Genomic DNA, 22,999 nt, shown 5'->3' on the forward strand with positions numbered 1-22,999 from the left:
GATGTGGTGCAGATTTTTCAAAGTGTTCGCAATATTATGAGACAGAATGCCATTTGATGAGTTTTGCAACTTTTTAAAGGCGTATCAGAAAATTAATAAAAATATAACAAATGTAAAAATTCATCAAAAATCATATTTAGAACTAATTCGGCCTATTCACCTGCAGTGGAAGTGTGTAGTCTTCTGCCCGTAGAACTGACAACTGACTGTGCCGCAGTCCTCAGTGGCACGAAATCTCTGGAAGCCATCGTTGATCAGCTGGGCATTCTTTTTATGGAAGTTTTCATGGGTCATGACATCTGAGGTGCTGGTGTACACCTTGCTGCAGCCCACCTGCAGAGCAGAGGCAAAGTATAGCAATTAAAGATAAGATCATGGCCCATGGCAGACATGAGAGTTTCAGTTTGCAAGAATGGTCGGAGAAACAACCTCAACATAGAAAAAGCAGTAATTTAAAGAGATGTGATACACGATACAGGTTATAGAGCAAGAGCGAACACTGTGCTCTTGCAGTGTGGTTTAGAAAAAGCTTGTGGCCTAAAAATGGTTTAAAGAAGGTTGTTTTTTTCCACGTTCATCTGTGTGAGTGCACCCCAGAGATGAAAATGTTCCAAGACAAACCTGAAAACTGGAAACAATCTTTTGCATTGTGACAAATTGAAAGTAAAGTCAATAAACGAGGCAGTGGCCACAGCAGGCAGCTGAAACTATAGGTCCTTCCTGGCAGAGCTGCCTTATAGAAAATGAAATTCATATTTGGAGCCACCACAAACTTACAGTAACCCCGACAATACATTTCAAAGATGGAGGGGGCAGAGGAAAGTTGACAGAGTACTATGACTGTTTTCGTCTTCAGTTAAATGTTCTGGTACTCAGAGCCAACAGAGGGGGGAAAAAAACGGGTAATGTTTGAATTAAAGGCAGCACTTGTATATCATGCCTTGAACCTTTAGCTGGTACAAACCGGGCAACTTCTCCATATTGAGTCAAACAATGACAAAAATGCCACTCTGTTTTTTTTTCTACTAAATCATGAGAGCTTGATGCCAGCGTCTGCAGATTCTCAGGGACTGTTAAAACAAGGGCTGAAATATTCTTATAACAATTACAACGTACGAGAGGTTTAAAAACGAATATATCTTAAAACATCCTCGGCTGTGCTGCTGCCCTGCTCTCAGTGCAATGATGACATGTTGAAAATAAGCAGATGTAAAAAAAAAATTAAACAAATCCTGAAGGGGAAATAATCTTTAACTGCTAGCTTGGTACTAAAAGATGAAAAATGTGCAGTCCATATAAACACCTAACTGGATTTTATCCATGCCAATTAAGGAGCGAGAGAGAGAGAGCAAAGAGGTGGAGAAAGCACAGGCGGCTTCACGTGTATTTACCCTTTTTTCAATATTCTTTTATTTACTCTACGACGTGTCAGGCCAAACTACACAGAAATGAGAATGTAACTAGTGTTAAATTGGGACTCTATTTTAACAATAAAAGTTAGCTGTGAGCCTCTGGAAAACTCTTAAGTTCTGTGTGTTAGGACAGATCCAGTGTTGACATCTTGTTTTCTTCAACTTTCTTAGATAAATAGCAACATAAATTATTTTAAGACTTTCCGAATAAATAACCAAGCTGAAGGCTGTATTCAGGTTTTTTGTGATCTGGTTTACTAACAAACATATTTATTGTGTATCTCCCATGAATGAAAATTGAATAAGGACTTTATCCAAATTATGATATTTCCTTTTTTTTTGTCATCATAAGTGAGTAGCTGTTCATACTTTATGTGAAGCTACAGCACATGCAGATGTTTCCTTCTGCGTGTGCTTTTGTGTGTGGACTCATGTCGACTGTACCTGTTTGTGCAGTTTACTGTGGGTGTGTGTGTGTAGGTGGAGGAGGAGGTGTGAGTCTGCGCAGTGTACCTGCATGCAGTGGTAATGGGTGCTTTTTCCATTGAGGTGGCAGCCATGGTAGTAGACACTGCAGTCATCCAGAGGGCTGAAGCGCATGAAGCCATGCTGCAGAGAGTTGTCCCTCTTCTTGTGCATGTTGTAGTGCCTGATAACATCTTGCTTACTGGTAAACCTCTGCAAAACAGAAGGGGAGAAAAGTACGGCAACAGGTTGGTGTTTATTTAAACCCGTCACAGAATCAGCAACAAGTCACTTTATCTCTGTAGTAGCAGCAGCTGCAACATACAGGGGCCAATTGGCAATTGGGGAGGGCTGAAGAAACTGCAATGGAGAGGATGACACGTTCTGCGGTTATTGATTTACTTTGCATATCTCATAGTTATGTTCTATCCAAATGCAGCACCGGAGGCCCTGGGACTTTCTGAGCACAGGAGAAGCTTCTACATGCAACATGAAGTAGGATCCCAAAGCACCAACTGTCTCCACATTATTTTTTCCCTTTCACCATAATGCATTTTTTTTTAATTAAGACAAATCAATTGACATGCAAGATCATAGTTCTGATGTTTCTGGCTCTGGAAAAATTATGTTCCATGCAGATGGTTTCTCAGACGTGCACAGTGGAAAACAGAAGACAACAGAAACAGACAAACAAACAAGCCAACCAAGAAAAAAAAAAAAAAAAACCTTTTCCTTTGAATTCGCTGAGATATGATTCCATTTTTAATTAAAGCATTAGCACTCGCTTTTGGTTAATGTGTAGCCTGTAATGATGAGAGAATATGCCAAGAGACCTACCTTCATAAATTACAAAATAAATAAATAATGCAAAAAAAAAAAAAAAAAAAAATACCTTCCCACACCCAGGAGCCAGGAACAAAAAAAACAGAAAAGACACTCCACAGAGACCTGCAGCAACCAAATCTGCTGTAATTGGGCTTAAGCTGATGTTACAGAAGCTGTAACAGAAGAAGAGCGGATCAATGAGACAGTTCTGTCTTCAATCCATATTTATCTCCAGTTGAGGGAAAAACATCAGAAAGAACTATTCCAAAAAGCAACTAATTGCTGTACAAAGTAGGGTAATTGCTTTGTGTCATGTGCTCCACTCGCACACAAGTAAAAAGATCTCACACAGCTGTTCGTCTTTTGTTATTGGCCTGTTTCCCACTGCATATTTTGAAGATGTGCGACTCTTGTAGAAGACAACACATCTTAAGGATTTTTCTTTTTAATCTAATAGATGTGTGCGTTGGGTTCATCACATTTTGAATTAATTTTCCAGAAATGTCCAGAGCTTAGTTCTGGGGTTTTTATGCTTTGTGGTATCTAGTGGATACTGATGACCGGAAGAGAAGTTGAACCGCGGTCATGGTACATTCGATCCATCAAGCCATCCAAAATAGGCTATGGAGAGAGCTGACTGGGAAAAAGATCTCATTTTCAGTTGAGTGGTGATGAAGGTTGGGAGCCACTTGCTACATTTATTTTAGGATTCCCACTAGTGTGGCAAGATGCACACTCTCCCTCATGTACAAGCCCATGAAAGGAGAATGTTAAGACTCAGCCAATCGCCCGGAGGCTGGCAGTGGGATAATATTCCAGGAGAGTGTGTCATGTAACATTTCATGAGTTATCGCTTCGAAAGGGGCTGCTCATCACTGCCTGCTTGTTTTTTTCAGGTTATTGACATCCCAGAGAGAGCTGGCCCCAAAGCATATCTGTGTTTCCGCGCAACGCAAAAGCAACAGAGGAGTGAAGACCTGACCGTGGAAATTGCGATGATAACCTGAACTAATACTCTAAATAATGACATGAAATGATTTTCCTTTGTATTCCTCCAAGACTGTGTCTCATCAGACTGTGAAGTGGGATTCATGCAGAAAAACAAAAGCTTGGATCTGTAATGCTTTTCACCAGATAAACAATATTTATCGAGCTGTAATCTCTCTTGATCGGGAGCAGACAGGGGAGATTACAGCTGAAGATGGCTTAATTCAGAAAATTGTTGAGAAAGGAAGAAAAGCACACACAGCTCGAGCTGTGCATGGATTTTTGACGTCTTTGACAAATCTTCCCGTGTTTGTCTAACTCTCTCAGGCCATATGCTACAGCAAACACAAGGCCTGTGTTATGATCTGCTCTGTGTTTTTTCTCCTTCCTGTGCCACACATGACAACTCCTGGGACCAGGACAAGATTAATAACGTGAAAGGGGATTAAAGGCAGGCCCCCAGTCAGTGGCAGATGTCTATGTCTATGTCTGCACATAGATAAAAAAGAGCCATATTTCAAACATATTTACAATTAACCCTTGTGATTAAAGGCCAACCATCAAAGAACAACTGTGCCTGGAAGACGCCTGCAAACGCTGCTAATGTAAACACACACAGCCTTTTATGGCAAACAAAGTTTTCATGCTCGTAGACTTTGGCTGGGTGGGACTGCTAATGAAAAGAAAACATATTATCCCGTGTGTCTGTCCTAAAAACACCATATGCCCTTTTGTCATGTCCTGCAGTAAAGTTATTTTATGTCTGTTAACATTGTTAGTCCTGGATTGGTTTATTTGTGGGAAATACAGTTGAACTTCATCAGTAAGGAATACTTGGAAAGGATGCCACATGAAACACAATGACTTTTCTATTGTTCTCATTCTCTCAGAATCTGATCTGTGAGGCACTTTGCTTGGACCAAAGTTTGCAGGGAATGGACAACAAATCTTAGATGTGTATTTTGGAGAAGCTCAAAAAATTGATAATGTACTCACGCTCACCTGGTAGTTACACTCAGGGTCCATGCAGTGGTAATGCTCTCTGTACTGGTACGCACAGTGCACATGTCCACAGTGTTGACTCCCAGAGAACCTGAAAAACAAAGTTACAGGGGACATTTCAACAGTTACACATTTTGAGCTGAGAGCACTTTGAGAGCTTATCGCACAAAGAACAGTCGCAGGGATGAAGGTGAGTGATAACGCCACTTCAAGACAGACAACGGTGTGACTCAAAAGTAATCAGCAGCAAATCAAGAATAATTAGTGAAGAAAATTATTTGAAATATCAGGAACCGCACAAATAAAAAAGGTGAAGGAGTTTTCAAAGGCATTATGCTCGTATCTCCTTCAAAGTAACGCCTTCAAACTGGCTTCTGCTTTCCACACTGCTGCAACAATTTACCCGTCTGTCACACCAATTTCAGCCAAATTAGCTCCATTTATTTCCAAAGCAGCCGTAAGAGACACTTATTACACTGAAACCCTTTCCCTTGACACGCATACACACACCCACTCAAGCATCAGGAACCCAATGACTACTTTGTTTCTACAGTAAATGCTGTGAAAACCCTTGTCAAATCAATGCACAGTTCTTTCAGGTTAACCACAGTTTTATATTCTCTGTTAGGAAAAGGGTCAGGTATCACGAGATGTGAGCACAGCTTTGTCTGCTTTTCACCACAAACCTCTTCACTCTTATCTGGAATTTAAAAAAAAAAGATTTTAGTCTAGCTCTCTCTCAAAAAAAAAACAAACAAACAAAAAAAAACAATCTTATCGCTTGCTACAGTTCAGCCACTTTTATGGAGGTGATTATAAGTCTGACAATGATGACTGTTAAAATCCTCCAATTACCAGTGAAAACACACAAATAAACATTTGCACTGCTGCTGCCAAGAGCTCCATCTGCTTGTGCAGAGGAGAGGGGGAAAAGGGGGCTGAGTAATATTTTTTCCATCTCTCTTTCGTTTTTTCCTTGTTAGGATTATCCCAGAGCTGCATTTACAGATCACTTTGCTGAGTTCATTAAGCTAATTGAACGGCCTATCCACTACTCTTTTTAAGTTGGCTGTGTGAGTGTATGTGTGTGTGTGTGTGTGTCGAGAAAATGGTGTGCTGGTAGAGGGTTTGTTATTTTTTGTGTGGAAGTTTTGATAGCTCTTTTAGGAAAGTAGTCGAACCTTGTGTGCACACAATAAAGCCAACATATGGACATTGATGATTTCTAAACCCTTCCTTCTCATATGTATACACATTTACACTTAGGTACACACAAAGCCCCTCTGTTCCCCTGAGACTATGGCCCACCCCTCTGCTCATTGCCCAGTTGTATCACTTTGCCTCTGGACAATTCCCACTTGCCGCGTCAGGGGGCCTAATGGGCCGCTGCTATTCAGCAGCAGATTAAATATTAATATCGCCACGATACAGAGATTGCAGAGCATCTCCAGTTACAATGGAGATACACAGATCAAAGTGCAGAGGCAATAGTGAGTGCATGAAAGCATTTAAAGAGTGAAACTGCAGCTAAACACTATGAGGGAAGCTCTTTAAAACATCAAACTGTCGTATGGTGAGGAGATGAACTTTTCCCTCTTTTCACAAAGATGGGTACGTACACGTTTACAACACTGGATTTTAGCATTAGTGTGCATTCATTAGCCCCAGCTCAAAAGAGGACCCTCCTCTGCTTCTGCCTCCTCTTAGTGCTACATTTGCCCTTTTTATGAGCCCTCCTTTTCCATTTTTTCCTCCCTCCTCTTCTATCCGTTCTCTCTTTTTTCCCAACCCTAACACGGAAATTGAAACTGTATCTGGGCTTATCTGCAGCCTCCCCGTGCATCAACTGCCGAGATGTTTAGACAAATTTTATGCATTATGCAGCGCAAATATCAAAACAGTTCTTGGCAGTGCCAGCAGAAGCCTCATTAAAAATTCCTTAATTAAATCTTCTTGCAAAATGTAATCAGTCCAAGGAAGGGGTTTTGTGTGTGTGTGCGTGTGTGTGTGTGTGTGTGTGTGTGTATGTGTGTGCAGAAGAGGACGCGTGTGTGTATGTGTGAGTGTCTGTCAGTGCCAAGGCTTTGATTTGTGCCCTTCATGTTATGGCTTGGAGAAGTAATCATTAACGCCAAAGCCACTTTGGCTTTTCAAATGCTGTTTTTCTCTCTTTTTAAATGGAATAAACAAACAAGTGATAATCACCTTTATAGTGTCTGCTCAAAATGAAGCCAGAATGGGCGACATTGTTCTGTGTCCATTGAAACAGAAGATACCTCCCTGGCTTGACGTATTTTTCTCTGTTGGTGTGAATTACTGTCTTTTTAGATCACTCAGCTCCTGTTGTGTTCAACAATAAAGAACAGAGCTCAAGAGGAGCCCGTCCTGAGCTCCTACCGTCTCTGTGTCAGTCACAGCTACAGACTCAGTATTATTTTCTCTTCAATGTTTTAATGCTATACACACCCTAAGCTTTCTGTTCAACCTGTTACAGTAAGAAACCATCTTACCATTTCACTTTCATTACCTTTCATCTTTCTACTTAACATAAGAGGAAGTCTTTTTCTTAATCAATTTACTGCACATAGATTGAACACTCTCGGACCAGTCTAAGATCTAAATCATTATAACACACCATGGGTGGATTGGAAAAAGGCTCATCTCTGTTTTAGGTATATTTTCATCCATGCAGCTCACTGAGGGATTTGCATACCTGGCAATATATTTCTGGTAGAGGTTGATGTCGTCGCTTGGGGGTTTATCTGGTGGCAGGCCATTCCTAATGCAACAGCAAATACAAAAGAGACAGGATTAATGGTGAGGTTGGGCTGCCTGTTGTTAATAAAAACAAACTGACACAATATTTACTTACAAGCCGCTCCCAAACTTTGGACTATCAATATACATTTTCTTGCAGCATAACAGCGTTTTCATGTGCTCTATGAATCAGGGATGGAAGGCGCACACTTTGATGCATAGTCTCCCGATGAAAGGCAAAATGCAGGAGCAAAGGGACATTAATCTTTTATGGGGTATTTTGGTGAGTGCTCATATGCAAAACTGGATAATGGGGATGTGAAAGAAAAAGCTCTGAAAAGGCCCTTTCTGAAACCCTCTAAGGGCCTTGGCTCCTAACACTGATGTCAAGTTGTCTCCAATTAGTCTGGACCTATTACAATAAAAGAGGTAAGACAACATTGTCGCTTCAAATGCATCTGGATCAAGCTAATCAATGTACCACTATTTACACCATCAAATTCAACTCAAAAAGGAAATCAAGGAGAATTTATCACCTAACCGGGGAATACTAAAGGACCCATGTGCTTTTTTTCCACATATGATGTAATTCCCTTCATGAGGCTGATAACAGTACTTCCTGTACAATGACAGTATTGGTTCTGCTTCCTCTTATTTTTTTAAAAAAAAAGGCCTTTTGCTTGATATGAGCAGCTTCACACAGGGGGATGACCTGGGGTTAATCTGGCCCAGAGGGGAGGGAACGTGGCCAGATACTCTCCCTTGGACCAGCTCTCATTCCTGTATACAAGCACCAGACTGGGTCAGTTAGCCAAGCTTTGGGCTTCCCTGAGCCCAAACCTGACAAAGGGCAAAACCTGAGGGAGATGTGCCTGAGGGCTCTTGAATAGTGTCTTTGATAGGTCTTGACTAACTAGAGACAAGGTCAAAACCAATCAAACATACTCGGGGAGCTGTTTCCTACTGGTAGTGCACAAGACTGTAGGCTAGTTCCCCAAACCCCTCGTTTGCTTCCTTTAAAGTGCACTCGTCAGGCAGTGTAGAGTCGGCCCCTGTGACTTGCCGGGAGGTTAGTCATGGCTCCAAAGTAATTAAAGGGAGAGTTGTTACACCCTAGCCAAACGAAAGAAGTCAGTCACTTTGCGATGACTGTGCTAAATCAGTCTCCACGGAGTGCTACAGCGAGTAAACACTTCATGTGCCTTCGCAACTCATCATGTCCTGGATCTATTGGGCGCTATGCGCTATTTCACACTACATTCCTGTTGGCTGCTGTAGAGGTAGCAATTACCTTTGCGTTAAGCTAACTGACTCACAGTAGCAGTTAAGTGTATGTGAGTCTCACATTAGCTCCAAGGTGTTCCACTGGAACTAGGGCTCTTTTCTATGCACTCATAAACTTTAATTTGGAAATTTAATGACAAGTTGTGTTATTTATTAACTGACGCATAGGAGATGTGCATTTTTGGGGGCAAACTAATTTTACATTGTATCACACAACATCAGTGTCAGTAAGCACACAGTGTATATTACATTACATTTATCAGTAGGAAAGATTATGTTATGTTTTTCCCCAAACTTGATTTTGTTTGGGGGAAATACCTCATCATCTACAACAGATTTAGAGGAAAGTTTAGTCATGGCAAAGGAGTAAGTTGTCTTTTGTTGGTGCCTCACAATGTTCAGATTTACAGTGCTGGAGCACGGGTTTAGCTCAGTGGTTAGAGTGTGCTCGCCATGGAATCCGACCTTGGCCTTTTGCTGTAAGTCAACCCCCACTCTCTCTTCCCAACATTTTGTGTTTATCTTTAGCTGTTCTAACGATAAAAGGAATATAGTCCAAAAATAAGTTCATAAAAAGAAAGTAAAAGATGTATAGTGTTAATGATTTTTTTTAATCTGCCATACTTAAATTAAGAAGATGAAACGTTTTACTCACTCCTACAGTTTTTCTAACGGCCATGCAAATTTGGCTTCAACCATTTTGCATCACTTTTATCTGCTTTCAGTAAAACCAAAATCCCTTTTTTCACTAAACAATTCATCATATGTATCAAATGTGACAGAAGGAACAGATTTCCTACTCTTAAAACATTGGCATAGACTCTCTGGATGATGATGTCACATTAAGAGACCTGCCTAAAAATGTACACAATTTCCTTTTTTGAACATCTTCAGGTTATAGGCTTTTTATACCACAACAAATCCTAATGATTCATTTCTATGTATGTTTTGATGAAGACAAAAAAAACAACAAAGAAGTATAGAGATTTATGCAACTTGAGTATTTTCTGGGGTCATGTGCTGTTTGAACAGACTTACTTCACAGAGGACACAGTGCCTGTGGTAATGGAGTCAGTCTTGGAAAAGCTGGACTTCAGGTAGTCAGAGGCGTTGAAGCTTATGTGTCCTGTCTGGTCCATACTGAGCCCCGGGGCGATGCTGGCCCCACCTGCACCTACAGTTGGAATTCCAGGAGCTCCTGGGTTTCCGGGTGCTGTTGCTAGGACATTGGGCATCAGTGAGGCCTCTGGCGTACCCGGCATCAGCTTCTGAATTGTTCTGATGTCATACTTCGAAGGACGGCCCACTTTGCCAGTTTTAAAGGCGATGGCACCACCCATGTCAGGGTTGCCCTCACCAGGCTTGAAGAGGTGCAGGAATTTGACATTCTCCAAGTCGTACTTGGAGGGTCGTTTGTAAGCATTACCGTTCTGCTGCTGTAGACTCTCACCCATCTTCAGCTTCTGAATGAAGAAGTCATACTTTGAGGCTCGGGATGCCAAGTTCTGAATGTGAGAGGGATTTGTTGGCTGAGAGGTGCCCAGCTGAGGTCCTCCTGGCTGTTTGTGGTCCAGGCTTGAAGGGTAGATCTGTGCCTCGGCCCCTGGGAGGCATCCAGGGGTCTGGAGCATAGTAGCACTCTTATCTTGAGCCAGTTTTGCGTTGAGGTCGTCTGGTTTGGGTGGGGAAGCGTGCATGGGCCAGGGTAGGGTCTCACCGGCTTTCAGCTTTCGTATGTACTCTTCGTACTTGGAGAAGCGGGCGCGCCGTGAGGCCTCCTCACTGCTGAGGGATGAGGGGTCTGAGGTAGCGGCTTTGAGTTTTTCAAAGCTGATCTTCTTGGTCAGCTCATCCCTTACCTGCTGGTCATCATAACCGAACATTCCCAAAAATTCATTCATGGTGTTGGCTGCATAGTCTCGCAGGGCAGATGCTTCTCCTGTACAGAGAAAGAGAAAAGTGAGCTCCTTTCAGTATTCAAACACGATTGTTATGATTAGTTGCAGGGTTCCCTTTTTAAAGCTGTTAAGTATTAGACGTGTCTCTCATAGTTACGATAGTAATTAAGCCTTTCCATCCTTAAATATTGAAATCATGTTTCAAGACATTGAAAATCATTTCATTTGAAAAGTCAACAAAACGCTCGACTTTCCGAAATGTACAGATGTTCTCACAAAAGAAATCTTACTCTGTTGCACTTCAAGTCCACAGTTTATATTTAGCACTTTGTCCATGTGTTTTGGCTTTAATACCATGAGTTATAAATGTTTAAGTAGGCCTCTTTTACAAGTTGAGAATATTAGCTTTAATTTTTTTCCCTTCAAATTAAACATTGTGAAAAGTTGTGAAAAACTGAAGAAAGCTAAAATCTATATTTATATTTTTCTTGACTATGAGTGTTGTTGTTTATGATTGATGTGAGGCTGTCGCCTGCGTTATTTCAGAACTCAAGTAAATTTATCAACAGGAAAAGTGATTCTGCACTGCAAGCTACGACAACATCTGTACATGTCTGTGCATTTTTGTGTCTACAAGCGGGCGGTATGAGGCAGTGCTCTTCCTGTTTTGGTTGCACAAGTAGTCAATCCTGCAGACTTTGCAGGAGACTGTACCAAACTAAATAAAGGGAACATGCATTTACCAAGTGTATATAACAAATACATATACATTTAGATATAGACTTCTGTTAAACAATTTAAAAAATAAATCAATTATATCTTATCTTACTTTACCTATCCTGAAAATGTTGGTATGTTAAGAGCAATTATTAAATGCCCAAGAGAGCTTTGAATGAGGTACTGTAAAATAAAATGATAATTGTCACCTTCAAGAGTGACGAGAACAAATTGTTTCCTTCTCTCTTTGCACATTTGTGAACTGAAACATCACTTTCATTTTAAGAGTCCATTAAATTGGACAACTTCCCCAAGGACATGGACGAAATATAGTCAATGTATAGTTTAATTGCATTATGTGGAGATTAATTCTGGCCCATTAACTTTCATCCAGGTTAGTGCAAGAGGTCAAAGAGTGGGGAAAAAGGAAAAAATAGTTTGGCCTGAAAAGCAGTGGAGGGGCAAAGTTCTGCATAGCGTAGAGGACAGTGAAAAGAATGAAGACATTACAGGGTGTGTGAGAAAAACAGAAAAAAAGAAAGAGGGAAGAGCCAGAGGCAACCTGTTACTCCAACTCAATTCCAAAAAGAGCCGTAGTAGTCTTAGTTTGAACGTTTGGCAGTATACCAGCACACATGTCGCAAGTTCTGTGCCAGATAATCATTTACCTGGGTAATGTAAAACTCTGTCCTTTTTAACTTCTTTTTGGCACAGTTATTGGACCAGAGTCCAAAACCTATTTACTATTTGTTTTATTGCCTTTTCAGCACCAATCAACAGATGAGCTTGTGAGAAGTAATACCACCAACCATAGGGGAAACGAATCCAAAAATATTTTTGCAAGTGGCTCAAATGTCTCAGTTATTGCTAAATCTGTCGCTGTGCCCTGCTGTCCACATCTCCTTCACAGCATGTAAAATAATACCTAAATTTCCATTCACTGTGATGGGGTTGCTCCTCTGCCCTGTGGATCAGTTTGAAAGAGGATCTGATAGATTGAAAAGGCATGAAAAGTTTAAGAGAAATAGATCAGGTGTTTGAGAGGAAACATTCACATGTAATTAGATGATTCTTTAATCAAATCTATTTTATTTCACATCTTCCAAAACCCCAGAGTGACAGTAGTATAAACACCAGTCTTACAGTGTCATTAAATGTAATACTGTATTTACGTTTTTCCCTAACCTGTTAGATTTATTAGACAACAGAACACAGAATTCCCTTGAACATATACTTTAAAATTAAATTTAGTTAAACATTCCTTTCATGTCCTATAGGTTCTGATAACTTGAGCGGTTGCTAGGATTTTTACAGCTACTGTATTTATGAGGCCATCTCAGGTCATGGTATATTATACAGCTCTAAAGTTAGGGCAGAGCCCCCCACCCTGCCAACACCACTCCCCCACCATCCCCCCCCAAATAAAATAAAATAAAAATAAATAATAATAATAATAAGGAACTTTTGTGAGGTACTTGAGCCACGTGAGGTGCTATCAATGCTTGATTAAAGTATTGTGAGATGACCTTTCTTAGGGAGCATATAAAGGACTTTTCCACTTAAATATCTGGCTGCTTCTTAACAAAGTCATGTGAAACTATGTAGGCAGTTACTATGTACGGGTTTAGGCAAGATCAGTCTAACTACTGATTCCACTATGCATGGCATTAAAGGATAAAATGAAATGAAATTAAACATTTTTTTCTTTGTATTTGCATAATTCATTCCTTTTTTTTTTTTTTAACCCACCAGGCGTTTTCCTCTGCACCCTTCTTCGGTGACACTTAGAAGGGTCCCCTATACTGACGCAGCAAGCAAATCTTAGAACACAATGCAGACATGCCTTGTCTATATTTGAGGCAATTAGGCAACATTTACCCTCCCAGATATGACAACAGAAGGGTATTCTATCTCCTTTAGGCTGACCAAACATGGCCCTCAGAGTGGCACAGCTTCTGTGCACTGCACACAGGACTGAGAGGGAGAGGTGTTGCTGATGATAAAGGTGCATTCTAGAGGCTATATATGGACTAATCTGGAGCTGGATACCCTGCACAGGGTGTCAGTTGTGAGCCAGACATACACAATTTTAAACCATTTGGTTAAGAATGTTTTAATAACATGCAGGGTTTTCAATTACTTTCCTTTAGAGGAAGTTTTGAATAGAGGGATTATTTTATATGGAACAATAATTTAAATAGAGTTTTAAAAAAGCAATTTGTGTGAATGTCAGTGAATTAGTTTAAGTGTGTTTTGTTTGAATGGACAGTGGTGTCCTGATAATGAGTGACTGTGAATAAGTGACATTATGTGAATTTGTTTGGACTGATTTGACATACACAAAACTGTACGGAGCTTCAAACTTCCTCTCTATTTGCTTAGTTAATTAACAGGCAGTAAATAGAGAGGGCTTTGAAACTACTTGAAATGAACAATAACCTTTTACAGTGAACCCAGAATTGCAAATGGAAGTCATGGTCAAGCCTGTTTGATCCATCGCTATGAGCATCTCTGTCATTGCTTTCATAATTTTTATTCATTGGTTATTCCATTGACTTGCTTATGAGGGCTCTAATGCGACATCTAAATTATCTAGGAAAAGTATTCTGGGGTTTTGCACTGATAGGAAATCCGCACGATGCCTCGATGTGAGGAGTTAAATGTTTTGAAGGTCGCAGTTTCTCTCATTGATCTTGCAATGTTTGTTAATTACATTGTCACTGATGTTGTGAGAGATAATTAAGCCACTATGTTTATATGCATAATTACGTGCACTCCGCATCAGCTTTTGAAAGACAGTGGTGAGAGAGCGATAGAGAGAGAGCGAGAGGGGGAAAATGTTTTAATTGTGTGCTGAGCAGAAACATGGCAATATAGATGCCCTAGTTACAATCAACAAAGAGCGAGTCTGAAAAAAAAAGACACACTCTTAAGACAAGATTTGCAACTGATGCAGTGTGCTCTCTCCACAGTCTTCAAACACAAGCTTTGTTGTGAGATGTAAAGTAGAGAGGGAGCCGGTGGAAGAAAAGGTGTAGGCCTGCTACGCAACAGTAATACATATTTACAGACAGGCTTTTTCGTGGCCGTGAAATAAACACAAAATGACTAATTAAAACCACAAAGACTTTTTTTCATTTGCTTCTGAAGTGAAACCTGCTTCATTTTCTGAGAAGCCCCTGCCCCCAATTCTGTGTGGCCAGAGCTACTGCTGTGCAGTTGGTTAAAAAACAAAAAGAAATGAAGACAAAAAGAGCATGTGTACATGACACTGAGGTAGATGCCTAAACCTAGATGAAAGACCAGAAAACAGTTAAACTGATGTGAGCAAGCTCAAAACAAAACTTGTTTTTCTACCGCAACAACCGGTCTCAACTGCAAATTGCTGTTTTTTTTTTTCTCTCGAGGTCTCTGGGAAAAGGTTTTTTATCTATTCATACAACCGAGCTGTGTTGTTTTTTTTAATAGCTCTGTTTTTAACTTTTGTTATATAAAGGCCAATCTTCCCTACAGAGAGAATGCATCTGGTTTTAAAGGGTCACAAAGCATGTAACTGTAAACGGTATTATTTAAAAAGATTGTTTGTGCTGTTCACTCAAACTTTACTTCTTTAAAATGACTGTTGAACGTCTGCTCACTTTATGTGTTTTTAATAATCAGTGAATCATACAGACCATGTCATAATTAAATAAAGGTTATTATGAGCCATTTATGATGTTGTTGTTTGTGAGAAGATAACACGATGAAGCGTGATATGGCATTGCAATTGAACTTCCCTATTTTGGATTTAATCTGATCTCTTAGCAGTTTTAAAAAAACAGAACTTCTTCATGGCCGACTACAACACCATGAAATAGAGGAGCTTGAAGCAGAGGCTAAGTTTAGTGAGCTTAAGGAAAATCAAAGACTCAATATGTAATCCTGGGTGTAATGTGAAGCTTAGACTGGTCCTGCCATGTGCTTTTGGCCCACAGCTGCTGGGAGGGTGGCCTCATGTTGTAAGCCTTCTCCATTTATGAATTTCTTGAAGAGTAAACCACACACACAGTTAGGTTCCTGTTCCCCCCCACCCCTACCCCGGGCCGGCCAGTTGAATCTGTCTTCAGAGTAATATTGTCACCAGCTATTCCTAATGTAACTCTAGAGCATGTATTTCCAATAATGGGACCACTTAATCTAATGTGGATGTGGCAATGTCACCCATCCTCTGAGTCTTTACCCTTAACTCTATGGAGGGGAATATTTTCAAGTTCAAAGGTAGCATTTTTTTCAAGAAAAAGTCAAAAGGTCAGCCAAAAAGTACGAGTGTTGCATTGACGGCTGATTTAAGGGATAGAAAGTGTAATTATACCTGGAGAGGAGAAAGGTGCTTGGCGACTCTGGGCCTCGCTCGGCTGCATGTAGGTAACATCTTTTGGAGGCTTGTCTTCAGGTTCTTTGTCATTATGGAAACTGCCGTCATGAGACCCTGCTGTGGGCTCGGCCTCCTCTTCGTCATCACTACAGCCTTTAGGCTGGACCATGTACACACCTTCAGGAGGGCCGTCTTCATCATTGCTGACTTTGAGTTCATGCTCCTGTTCATCCTCAGGAGCTGGTGGCTCATCGCCATACTCGCCGTTGACCCACTTCTCGATGGCCTCGCGTCTCTTCTGGTCCTCCTCTAGGCTCTGATTTAGGTTCAGGCTCTCGGGGAAGTTGGTCTCATTGTCATCGTAGAGGGAACTGCCACGCTCACTGTTTTCTGCTACACTCTGGTCTCCCTCTGCATTCTGGGAGCTGCTGTCGAACACCACCTGGCGGCTCAGCTTGGCACAGATAGCATTAAGTTTTAGGCCACCTTTTCTTTTGGCGGCCATCTTGGATTTTCCTGAGGTCGTTTCAGTGCATAAACTCCTTTCAGCTGTTGGAAACAAAAAAAAGATGAAAGTTATTAAGTGTCACAGATGGCTTTGTTACGCTGAATAAATATAACACATTAACAAATTACTTTTTCTAAGTACGTTTTTTTGGGGGGTTTTCCCAAAACTAAGGTGGAACCAGCTTTTACGTGTCAGTAACTTTCCTCACAATGGAAAAACAGCATCGAACACAAGTGACTGATACTATTTATAACATCCAAAGGCACTTAACAATAACAGCACAAGACTGGAAGGACACACAGAGATACTGTACATATCTTTCTAAGTCACACCTCTTCGGTCAGCTCAGTTTAACACAGCCATGGAAAAAAAAGGAGGAAAAAAATGTGCAGGCAGCTGAAATCATAGGCTGATAGGTATCAGACCCCCTACGGTACTACAAGCAGCAAATACACGGCTACATAATCCTTCACATGACAGCACTATAGAGACACTGTGAAATGTTATCTTCACTCTCACCTAAGGAGGCTGTGTCCTGCCACTGAGTGGGGGGCTGCAGAGCATTAAAGCTGTCAAAACGTGGACTGAAAATGCTTTGCACTTTTAGGCTTTTTGGAGCTGTGTTCTCATGTTGGCTGTTCAGTGGGATTAGACTCAATAACAGGTTCGGTACAGGCAGCTGCTTTGACTTTATTAAAAGAAAAATAATAGCCATGTATACAAGCTCTTTCTTTATTGGCTGTAGTTTACTGTTGATCCAGCCAAGACAGCAGCATGACTATATCAAACACGTTTTTGTAGTTACCTTGATTTACATATCTTTGCTTAACAAGCCATACTGCGCAGTGCCCCCCCGCGCCAACCCCCCAAGTGCGACATCTCTGAACAATAGGCCATGATAGAGTGTGCTTTGGGGCAGGAATGGGTGGCATTATTTGAACACAAGTGAGGCTATCTTTATAGCATGTCCTCTGATGAGGCAGGAACAGCTGCCTGTGGCATTCCATATCCAGAGCTGCCTTTTTAGGGCAGAAACTGCACACTAGTACCTTTCACTTTATTTCCAGAGCCACCAAAGTTCACCTTCCAACGGCAGTTTGCTGACTCAAAATCAAAGCCAGATCCTTATCAAGTTGTAAATAACTTTTAAAAAAAAAGCAAGGACGTAACTGTGACTAACACAGGTTTTTTTTTAAAGAACAGTAAAAACAGTTTATTCTGTTTTTATTGAGCAGCCTGTTTTTGCCAGCTAGGCTCTGTGAAAACAGTTAAACAGCATGCTACAGCGGATATCATTCTTCTTGTTTGAAGTTGTACTGAATTCACACTGTGGTTAAGATACTACACTATACAGTGCAATGGACACATATCGGGGGGGTAGAGTTATCAGAGGAAACTGACTTCTATCTTAAAGACTCGATTCACTCTCTATAACAATGAGAACAAGGCTCCTCATTATTCGCCAGTCATAAAGCCCTGCACAATCATGTGTGAGCCATTGCAAGCATTATGTAAATCACATCAGTGCAACATAAAATCCTGTTTTCATTTTCTTTTGCAAAGCTGTGGGATCATTAGAGGATATACAATTTGAAGGAGTTTACAGATCAACCCGGCACACAATGCACCCCGTGCTCCCCACACATGCTTTCTCAGTTACTGTATTTACATTGCAGACTTCCCCTCTGAAACAATGACTTAAGGAATTATGTCGTTTTTAGTGGGCCGTATATCAGTGGGACATTACTGTACAATTTGGTGTTAGACAATTGCAGGCGGAGGTCAAAGGGTCACCTTTAAGAGGACAGCAATTTTAAAAAGAAAAAAAAAGGAATCAGCTGGAAAAACTATTAGGAAGTGGAAGACATAAATTTTCTAGTTGTGTTTTTTTTTCCCGTTCTTTCAGAAATACTCCACAAAGGAAGACTGAGGTCATTTGGGTGTTGCAGTGGAGGTAATTTTTCTGTTTACTGTGCTCAGTATTTCATGCTTTAACTACCAATTTCCTTTGCATTGAAATCTCAAGCTCCTTGTAGGAAATGACCTCTATACAGTTGTTTCTTTCCATTAGTGAGTATTTATGCACGTTTTTCTGTGGACGAAAAAGGAGCACAAATGGTGGTCTGCCTATAACATAATTAACACCTTAACCTAAAATGAGTTTTACATGTCAAAGGTAACATGTGCTTTAAAACTAATAAAATAGTGTGAGTGTCCCGCAAGGAGGAACATTCTACGGTTCAGCAGTTTATGGAAGCTGTCTAAACTATTATTTATGCTGAGGGTTTCTGTCCACAGCAGTTTTTTTTTTTGCCATTGCTTACAATAGGGATTGCTATGGTAACAGTAAGCTGTTTACCTCAAGTCGTTTGTGTGCATGATAGCGTACAATGAGATAAAATCTGTTGGGACCTACATGAAAGAACAACTTTTCCCTCTGGGACTAACTCCCCCCACCTCTCTGAGAGTCCAGTTAGCATTCTGCCTTATTAATGAATTTCAGAGAGAAAAACAACACTGTCACACGCATTGGACATTATTTACAGTCTGTTTTAGCCTGGTGTGCTAATTGTCAAGGAGGAGACACCTCAGTAAGCACTAGGAGTTGGAAGAAAAATAGACAGGTTTGAATTTGAACACAACAGCTGAAACTAATTTTTCCAACTGCTTATGTTAGCTGTGACATTATTTTTACTGGAAACAGTGCAGGACCACAAAGGAGTGCCATTTAGTGTCTGTATAAGGCCAAAACTAAAGGAAAAAGTCGAGAAACTATTTTGAATACGTTTTCACAAGGTCAAGTTCTTTTTCATCTTCAGTCAAAAATAAGTGCATCAAAGTCTTTTTCTGTCCCTGTTTCTTCTTCGCCCTGGATAACACAGCTCTTGCTCAGGTCTGGCCCCCCCTCTTACAAACCTTCTCTCTCACAGCTCAAAAGCCCCACAGGTCTTGTTGGGTTTTGATGCAGAGTCTCTGTTTGTGTGCCAGAATGATATCATGCCCAATCAAGTGGTGTTTCAAATCCTAATAACGCTGTTGGAAGTGCATTATTTGCGTGAACGTGCACAGACTGCAATCAAGGCGGCTTCGGGTAAAGAATGAAGAAGTTAACGATGGCAGTGAATTTACTTCTTCTTAACAAACAAGACCAGAATGCTTGTGTCTAAAAGGTTTGTTGTCGTTATCTGATGAAAGATAAAAAGTGAAATTGGAAAAATGTGGCTTTGTGGTAAATTCAAGTACGGAGTTCCACTATAAATACACCAACTCCCTGCAGTGCATTCAGTTTGTATGGAGCAAGCGAGGAAGAGAGGTCCATCAATAAGAGGTGGATATTACCTGTTCAAACTGAGGCTTATGTCTTCACCTAATCAAACACAGGTACCAGGCTTGTTGTAGATTCCTGCAGAGTTCCTACATGACTGACACAGGGACAAGCCCCCCGCAATATCAGGAGTTAATTAATACAAACAGGGTCTGGGAGATGTCTGTTCAGCTCAGGATTATTTTACAATATGCAACACAGAGTCCCTTTAGCTCTCGAAAAAAGCCTGGTTATAACTTTATGAACCTCTGGCAGATTAATCGACAAGGCTGCAGCTCCCTGTGTGTAGCTCAGTGAACCTTTTGTGTCTCTCGCTCTCAAGGGAGGTGTATATGTGAGAGAGTGTGTGTGCGTGCGTGTTTCACGGAAATCACTGAGCCACGCAGGCAAACATACACGGACACACTTGAAATTAACATGTTTTTATTTTTGTAAATTTACGGCTTGCAGGATGAGAATGTTTTTCTATTCTCTCTTTTTCCTCTCTCTCTCTCTCGCTCTCCCCCTGCACGGAAGAGAGGCTGCAGCAGCCGCAAGGAAGTCAAGCGGAAAGCCACTGATGGACAACTACGGCACGACACCCAGACCCCAGCATCTGGCCCCTCTCTCATTTTTATTACACAAGAATAACAATAAGCAGGTCGTCGACCCCGCAGTGAGATTTTGCCATAGTTTTCCAACAGTCGGTGCTGCCGATGCCGAGAAATTTCCATTTTTCCGCATGCATATTTAATTGAGTTTTGTCCCAGTGGTGCGGAAATGATTTGTTTTTTGCTCTCTGTTCACTTGACTCCTCTTCGGAGTCGCTAACCCTGATTAAGACGTTCCCGTTAATTTCCCAGCGCACACCTTTTTTTTGTGCATTAATGGTTCTGATCGTCTAATTAAAACTTCTCAGCTCGGCTGCTGATCACCGCTCGTTGTGCCTCTGACCTGAAGTTTTAATTGCCGCATCAGAAGCGATAATAATAATTTTGAGGTTCTGATGATTAAAAACAATGCCATTGCCAACTAGTTGATAGATGGGGGTTTAGGGGTGTGCACAACTGTGGAGAAGTTTATGTAGAGAAGGAATTTAAAAAGGGGGCTTTTTAAGCGGGTATGCACAGGTGGAGGGAGACGAGGGAGATGATCACTGAGGTGAAGGGGGTGGAACAGCATATGGAACTCTCCCAACCCCCTTGTTCCTAAGAGTCCTACCAAAGAAACTAGTTTTGCTGTGCCTGGGACTAAGCACTCCCCACCTCAAATCTAAATCTGCCACTAAGTGATCCACTTTTGGGCTTTACTCACTTGGCAGGTTTGCCAGGTTGGAAAAGAGAGAGAACAAGAGGTAAAGAGAGCACGAGAGAAGGCACGATAAAGGCACATAAAAGATGACGAAAGTCCAATGCCCTTATTTTCATAAAAAGATAATAGCACTAGGTGCAGTACAAAAGGCACATTGTTCACAATGTGACTCAATGGAAAAAGGAACCGACAGTGACTGTTGTCTAATGAATTTTACTGATGAGATAATGACTATCAAAACAGGAGAAGTGAGTTTTCAAACAGCACTTTCACACTGTACTTTATAGATCCAGAAAGGCAGTGATAGAATATAATTCAGGCATAAAGACATAGACTTTACTGCTTGGAAACGGCCAAGTATATACGCTTTGTCCAATTTTGTTATTTGAACCACAGGATTTCTGATTTATCTTTAAGGTTCCACTACCAGACCAATGTTAAGCTGTGAAATGTACTCTACAGACATGCATGCGAAAGCAAACATACAGTTCAAAAACACACGGACAAAAAGTCAGCTTCGCTTTCTCCTCTCCCTCAGCCCCCTCCCCTCTCTCCCCTGTCTCTCTCTGTCACTCTCACAAATGTATTTTATTAATAATCAGTTGGTTGCACATCTGCCTGCTTGTTTTTTTTTTTCTATCAATAAAGCACTTATTGCTTTTAGTGCAGAATGTGACCTTGCACGTTGTGCACTGTCTTTCAGGGGGTGCCGACCTTGAAGGACCTGTTTGGACTATAACACTTCAGCTCAGTCCACAGGCTGTTATCAAACACAAGCCCTCAGCCAAGGGCTACGCTCCCGTCACCCCGCCGCTAAACACAAAGAAGACGCTGCAGGACAAAGGCAGACACAGACGGGCCCCAGTAACACACACACACACACACTGACTGCACAGGACAATGGCTGAAGAAAACAATATATATTTCAAGTGCGGACGGAAGAGGAAAGACGCTGAACCTGAGGGCAATCAGGCAGGAAAGTTGAAATCTAAGGACAAATACGCCCTCGGGCTTCATCACAAACAGGGTAATTATGGTGTTTTCCAGAACGGAGGACAAGCTGCCTAAAATGGTCTAAGGGAGAGAGGAAAAACAATCTGACATGAGTGACAAGAGCCATTCTGACAGCCACGCACCAAAACAGCCAACTTTCATTGAGTTTGCTGCTTAGGGTAATTCATGGGACACAAGGCCATCTTGTTAAAATTGTACATCAAATCTGGACTCGCAGCTGGCACCAGATGACGTCTTAACTTTGCAAGTGTTGCGGGAGGCTCAAACTTTGCTCTGAAAAATAGACAATCACACTCAGCCCCTCCGTGCCTCCGCACACTGAACAAGGGAAATTTATTCCAGCAGCTTTGTTTTGAAGCTCATCTCCCATGTTCACTTTCAAGACACCAGGAGTGCAATTCGATAAGCCAACAGCCATGGTAAATGAGCAGACGACCCCGTGTCCCTCCCTCATGGTTGCTGCGTTTGGTTCAGCAGTAAGGCAGTGGGTAGTACAGTGGAGAAGGGGCTCAGCGGTGCGCCTCTCAAGGGCCCTTGAGCTAATATCTGTACAGATTAACTGCTTCAGTTGTATTTTGGTCACGGGGATCTCTCTTCGCCGTTGTGGCTTGTTGGAAGGAAGACGGGGAGATGTGTGTGTGAGTGTGTGTTTGTGTGTATTGCGGCTCATCTAAGTGACGATCACACACTTTCTTCCATAGCAGAGTGAATTGGTCACACACTTTCTTCCATGGTGGAGTGAATGGCCTGCTCGTCCAAGAGGTCAGGAGCAGCCAGACTGGTGTGTGTCAATCCATGTCATTATCTTCGGGGCCATATTTTATTCACCAGAATCCGGAGCTACACTGCTGAGTAAGTCATCCCCATCCTGTTACCAACACCTACCCCCTCTATCTCTCCATGGGACACATACACACACGTACAGTACACTTACACACAAACACACACAGTGTCAATCCTCCAGGGTAAACTCAGCACACGCCGCTCCATTAGTTATCAATTAAGTCAGGAAATCTCCACCTGGCTTAAACACACACAGATGAAGCCGGCACACATACGCGGCACCCCTCTCAACAGGAAGTGGAGGAGGGCGTGCCTTATTTGACTACGAGTGTGGGTGATATGGTGTGTATATGTGTATGTGTGTCCGTGGCACTGTGG

General features: G+C 41.5%; 1 protein-coding gene across 5 annotated transcripts in view; it reads right to left on the minus strand.

Annotated features, from left to right (window-relative positions):
* Positions 1–22,999, minus strand: part of casz1 (castor zinc finger 1) — a 74,302-nt gene that overhangs the window by 16,141 nt on the left and 35,162 nt on the right. For 3 of the 5 annotated variants that reach the window (XM_079359602.1, XM_079359601.1, XM_079359599.1), the window contains exons 2-7: positions 15,699–16,250; positions 9,771–10,671; positions 7,405–7,470; positions 4,692–4,782; positions 1,926–2,090; positions 161–333 (exon numbers count right to left, since the gene is read on the minus strand). In XM_079359602.1, coding sequence (XP_079215728.1) covers positions 161–333; positions 1,926–2,090; positions 4,692–4,782; positions 7,405–7,470; positions 9,771–10,671; positions 15,699–16,250 — 1,948 coding nt within the window. Of the gene's footprint in view, positions 1–160; positions 334–1,925; positions 2,091–4,685; positions 4,783–7,404; positions 7,471–9,770; positions 10,672–15,698; positions 16,251–22,999 lie in introns of all 5 variants that reach the window. The other 2 variants (XM_079359600.1, XM_079359598.1) reach the window with 1 other exon arrangement.

This window comes from Symphodus melops (assembly GCF_947650265.1).
Source record: "Symphodus melops genome assembly, chromosome: 13".
NCBI classification, from domain to species: domain Eukaryota; kingdom Metazoa; phylum Chordata; class Actinopteri; order Labriformes; family Labridae; genus Symphodus; species Symphodus melops.